Source organism: Podarcis tiliguerta (assembly GCF_965153285.1).
Source record: "Podarcis tiliguerta genome assembly, chromosome: 6".
In the NCBI taxonomy this organism is placed as follows: Eukaryota; Metazoa; Chordata; class Lepidosauria; order Squamata; family Lacertidae; genus Podarcis; species Podarcis tiliguerta.
The window spans coordinates 22,238,766-22,243,896 of NC_139539.1; the positions used below are offsets into that span (position 1 = coordinate 22,238,766).

The 5,131-nt window shown below is 49.0% G+C and overlaps 1 protein-coding gene across 1 annotated transcript; it reads left to right on the forward strand.

The window, feature by feature from the left end:
- Positions 1-1,000: 1,000 nt before the first annotated feature.
- Positions 1,001-3,780, forward strand: LOC310680380 (P2Y purinoceptor 1-like). Its single transcript, XM_083447058.1, has one exon. It carries the CDS (start codon positions 1,627-1,629, stop codon positions 2,713-2,715), a length of 1,089 nt encoding a protein of 362 aa, XP_083303184.1. The 5' UTR covers positions 1,001-1,626; the 3' UTR covers positions 2,716-3,780.
- The last annotated feature ends 1,351 nt before the right edge of the window (positions 3,781-5,131 follow it).

The window sequence follows — 5,131 nt, forward strand, 5'->3', positions numbered from 1 at the left end:
TCTTGAATCAAAATGAGAGTACCCCTAAACATTTTTTTAGAAAAAAAGCAATGCAAACAGTTAAGTGGGAATATTTATTATGATTATTTTATTTATTAAATTTATGTACCACCCCTTCATCAAAAGATCTCAGGGCAGTTCACAGAATAAAATACAAGATAAAACACAAGTAAATAATTAAACCGAAGCAACAAAACGACACAATTTATGTCCCATGTGTATACATCATCATGTCCAATGATGTTATGCGCATGTAAGCTGTATTCAAGCATATTGCGAAGCCAGTCCCCAGCTTCTTAGGATTTGTATGTGTAGCGGACTACACATGTAGGACAACCAGGCGTTAAATGCAACTCTTATTTGGATTTATTCATCACTTACACACCATAAACTACCTTAAAGTGGCTTACAATCGCTACTCACAAGTAATAAAGTGGTAAGATGGGGAAATCGTGGCAAGTTATGGCTACAGCCATCATCCATGAAGCCCAAGTCCTTCACCTACTTGGATTCTGCACAGTGGCGTAGCGTGGGTTGTCAGCACCCGGGGCAAGGCAAGTAATTTGCGACCCCTAACCCATGGATTTGCGCCCCCTAACCCTAACCCCCAGATGTTGCGCCCGGTGCGGCCGGGCCCCCCCCTGCACCCCCCACGCTACGCCACTGATTCTGCACAACCGTTTCCCTGGAGGGATTTGGAGAACCTGCGCGAACGCAGGACAAATAAAATCATGAGCGCGTGGTGAGGACCAGAAGCAAAGCCAATGAAATCTAGGTAGTCGTGCAAAGGCGAGGTTCAAACCGAGGGCACGGGAAGGGTGGCCATCGCACGCCCCCTGCTTCCCCTCCCCCCGATGCGCCCCCCTCCCCGCCCGCCTTCCTCTCTCCCAAACAACCCCAGCTTGGACTTTCACTTTCGGGCTCCTCCCGGATCCCTCCTGCATCTCCGCCCACTGCTCTCCTCGCGTCCCGTCCCGTCTCACCTCCCCTCTGCTCTGCAGACTCCGCCGCGCTCCGGGACCAGGGCGCATCCGACAGGCTCCCCTTGCGACGGTGCGGACGCGGCCCCGCCGACGCCTCAACCGCGAGCAGCACGTCGGAAGGCGACGGCTTTCCATCGCGACCCGGGGCCACGAGTCGAATCTGGAGTCGGAGAGGGCGGAGATCGGACGCAACGCAAAGCAAACCAGCGGCAAAGTGAGACCTGTCCTCCTGCGCCCTTTCCCCTTCCTGCAAAATCGTCCCGTCGGGGCGAAAAACCCTGCACCTTTTCTTCCTCTGCAGCGCCGTCCATTCCGCTTCCCTCCCTCGGGTTTCCACATCCTCATCACCCTGTCCTAGGACACCTTCTGCTTCCTCCTCCCGCTCTTAGCTCCCTTCTGTGTCCATTGCCCACGCAGGCTCTTGATTCCCAGACCTCCCTTCTGAGGCAAGGCTGCAAAGCTCTCCTGGTGCCTCTGCCGTCCACCAATGCTGCCTCCTTTCCTAAGCCTTCCCTTGGGAACTCATAGATCCCACCTGCATAGACATCCCCCCTGCTCCTTTCCCTGAATTAGTCCTGGCAGGATCCCCTTCTGTAGTTCCTCTCCCTGGTTCCTCCTCCTCTACCCCAGCTGCAGCTTTGTCATGGACCTCATGGAAGGAGAAACAGACAGCCTGGCCAACACCACAGCTGGCACCACCCCACTCAACATTGAGCTCCTGTGCCCCGTGAACACGGATTTCACCCAGTGGTTCCTGCCGACGATTTACCTGGTGGTCTCCCTGCTAGGGGTTGTGGGCAACGGGCTGGGCTTGTGGAACCTGTGCGCCAGCTCTCGGAAGGGCAGCTGGAGTGCCCTCAGCGTCCTGGTGTGCAACTTAGGGGTGGCGGACTTGCTGTACGTGGTCACACTCCCTTTCCTGGTCTCCTACTACCTCCTGGGTCGCGTGTGGCTCTTTGGCCAGGGCTGGTGCCGGGTGACGCGTCTGCTGTTCCACCTGAACCTTTACGCCAGCATCGGCTTCCTGACCTGCATCAGTGTGCATCGCTACCTGGGCATCGTGTACCCTCTGAGGATGCTGGGCAGGTGCCAGACCCTTGGGCCTACCATCTCGCTCAGCGTCGTGGTCTGGGCCTGGGTCCTCATCCAGCTCTCTCCCGACTTCATCTTCAGCAAGACGGACCGTGTGGGCGTCAAGTGCCATGACACGACGGAGCACGAGAACCTGGGGACCTACCTGCCGTACATCCTGACCATCACGGTGACCGGCTTCGTCATCCCTTTCCTCATCATCACGGGATGCTACTGCCACGTGGTCCTGGTCCTGCAGAGGAACCGGAGCGTGGACCCCATCCTCAAGCGCAGGAGCATCAAACTGGTGGTGCTGGTGACGGTGCTCTTCTCCGTCTGCTTCCTCCCCTACCACATCTTCAGGAACCTCAACTTGCTGTCGCGGAGATGGCAGCTCCAGGGGTCCTGCACTCAGACCTTGAGGAACATCTACATCGCGTATCAAGTGACACGAGGCTTGGCCAGCCTCAACAGTGCTGTGAATCCTCTCTTGTACCTGATGGCTAGCGAGGACCTGGTGACCCGGTCAAGGGCTTTTGGCCGAAGGATGAGAAAGGCACTGGGGTATCTTTGGCAAAGTCAAAACCAGCAGCGCTTGGACCAAAATAAGCAAAGCATTATGCTCAATGAAGAATGTGAGGAGGTGTCTAATTATCTCTGAATTGACTTTAAAAAGAAGAAGAAAAGCATACCCTAAATGCTTATGTGGGCTTCTTTGCAATATCCATTTCTCTCTGGGCAGAGACTAGTTTTTAAAAGAACTGAACGTGATATGTCACGGAGGCACCATTGCATGTGATTTAAGCACGTATTTCTTTTATGCCCTTGTTTTCTCTAGGGAAACAGATCTAGAAAACCTTGCAACTGCTTCTTGGAATGGCTATGTTCAGAGGCAATAGTGGGGGGAATGTGGTGTTTGTCCTTTACCGGAAAGGAAGGGTTTATCAGAAACTGTCCGATGCACAGCCAAGATTTATAGCACTGCACCTTGAGCATTCTGCACCTGTACAGTTATTCATTTACTCAATTTGATAGTCCTGCACCTGTTTACTCAGTATATGTCTAATTGCCACCAATTAGAGGCCTGTGCATTTGAAGACAATAGGATTTAAGCAACCTGACTTAACATGAAGGATTGCAAGCCTTATGTATATCCATATGTGTGGTACCACTTGGTGGGGAGCACAAGCAGGAAATTTATCCAGGTGCCTGTATTAGATGCACTTTTCAATTATCTGTGAAAATGTCCATTTCTCTTTACTGGAGAAAGCATGCCAATGCTATTGCTGTCACTGTAGATACAGGATTTTCAACAATTCATTGACACTTCCCCCCTCCCATTTTTAACCACAAATGATTAATACAAACATTTGGGAAGAAATGGGCTATGCAAAACATTTGAGGGCTAGAAACTTGTGGTTTTGTTTCTGGAGGGGCTGTGTTACAGTGTTTACATTGAATCAGACAACATTCTCTAAAGTATATCCTGAAGTGGCTACACCAGTTAGTCTGCAACCTTATGCACACTTACCTAGGAAGTTCTTCTGAGCTCAGTAAGACATGTACGGCTTACAATATCACTGCTTAATGCGTGCAAATGACCTTACAGCACATTATGATGATTACAAATATAGCTGTACTGGAGTTATTTACTCATTTGTACCAATTCCTTTGGTGTCTATTTCAATATTTTGAAATGAGGAATTAAATAATTTTTTGAAATGGTTCTGAGGACATTGAAGAGGTTGCATTTGCTTGATTTTAAGGTAGTTTGTGGTTGTTTGAAAGATTGGCTGTTGGTCCATATAGAAGGGATTGAACCAGGAGCCTCTCCAACAAAAGTCAATGAGCTCTTGAGCTAAGTCACCACATTTAATGTGACACGAGTCTCTGTTGCACCAAGCAAACCTCACATTATTCAAACACAGAGATGGGGAATCTGTGATCCTACAAAAGTTGTTGGACTCCAGGACCCATCATCCTCAGCCAGCATGCCCAGTGGTCAGGGATAATGGAAGTTGTATTTCAACAACATCTGTACTTCCCCACCCCTGTTCCTCAACAAACCACCCCCCATCAGAACATCATATGCTGTGTTTGCCAATTAGATAAAGGGTGTAAAACAATGTGTGCATTATGCAGTGAAGTTTACAGTTGAATCCAAGGGTCTGGTAGATTTTGCTTTATCGCAAATATTTATCTCTTACAAAATGCCCACTTGTCTTATATCTTCCAGAATCAGTTTTTAAAAACCACACAGCTTCATCCATGTTTGTTGGATTCCCACATTTGTGTCCTGTCTTTTGAGGAGTGTGCATGGTGGTAAAGGATGTTGTCTTATACTGACTCAGACCATGGGTTTATCTAGTTCAGTACAGTGGTACCTCAGGTTACATACGCTTCAGGTTACAGACTCCGCTTACCCAGAAATAGTGCTTCAGGTTAAGAACTTTGCTTCAGGATGAGAACAGAAATCGCTTTCCGGCGGCGCAGCAGCAGCAGGAGGCCCCATTAGCTAAAGTGGTGCTTCAGATTAAGAACAGTTTCAGGTTAAGAACGGACCTACAGAATGAATTAAGTGCTTAACCTGAGGTTAACCAGCAGCTCCCTGGGATTTCGCATAGGGTCTCTCGCAGTCCTGCCTGGAGATGCCAGGGATTGTATCTGAGCTATGGTCTACAGAGACACAGGCCTTCACTCAACTATAGTTTACCACAGAGCTACAGCATCCTTGGAGCTATCTCGTGAGGAAGGTTGGAGGAGGGAGAGATGGAAAGAGAGAAGAAGGCCCAAGGTCAATCAGTGATTGCAATAATTTCAAAAAGGATAAAGCAATAATTTGTGTTGATGCTGCTAGAAGAACGTGTAAGTCATTGAACTGCATCCAAATCTTCACTGGGCAGAATGGAAAGGTCACCTTGTTTCTCAGCTATTTTGGGAAAGCAAGATAGTAGAACAGTGCATATGTGTGTAGTCACTTTAGGCAGCCAGGGGTCTAATCACAAAACAGTTAGCAGTTCATACACGCTAATCTGCAGGAGATCACACATTGGTGTACTTAATATTTTTATCCAACC

What these genes read in the sequence shown, in the direction of transcription:
- LOC310680380 (XM_083447058.1), top strand. Translation starts at nt 1,627, where the DNA reads ATGGACCTCATGGAAGGAGAAACAGACAGCCTGGCCAACACCACAGCT.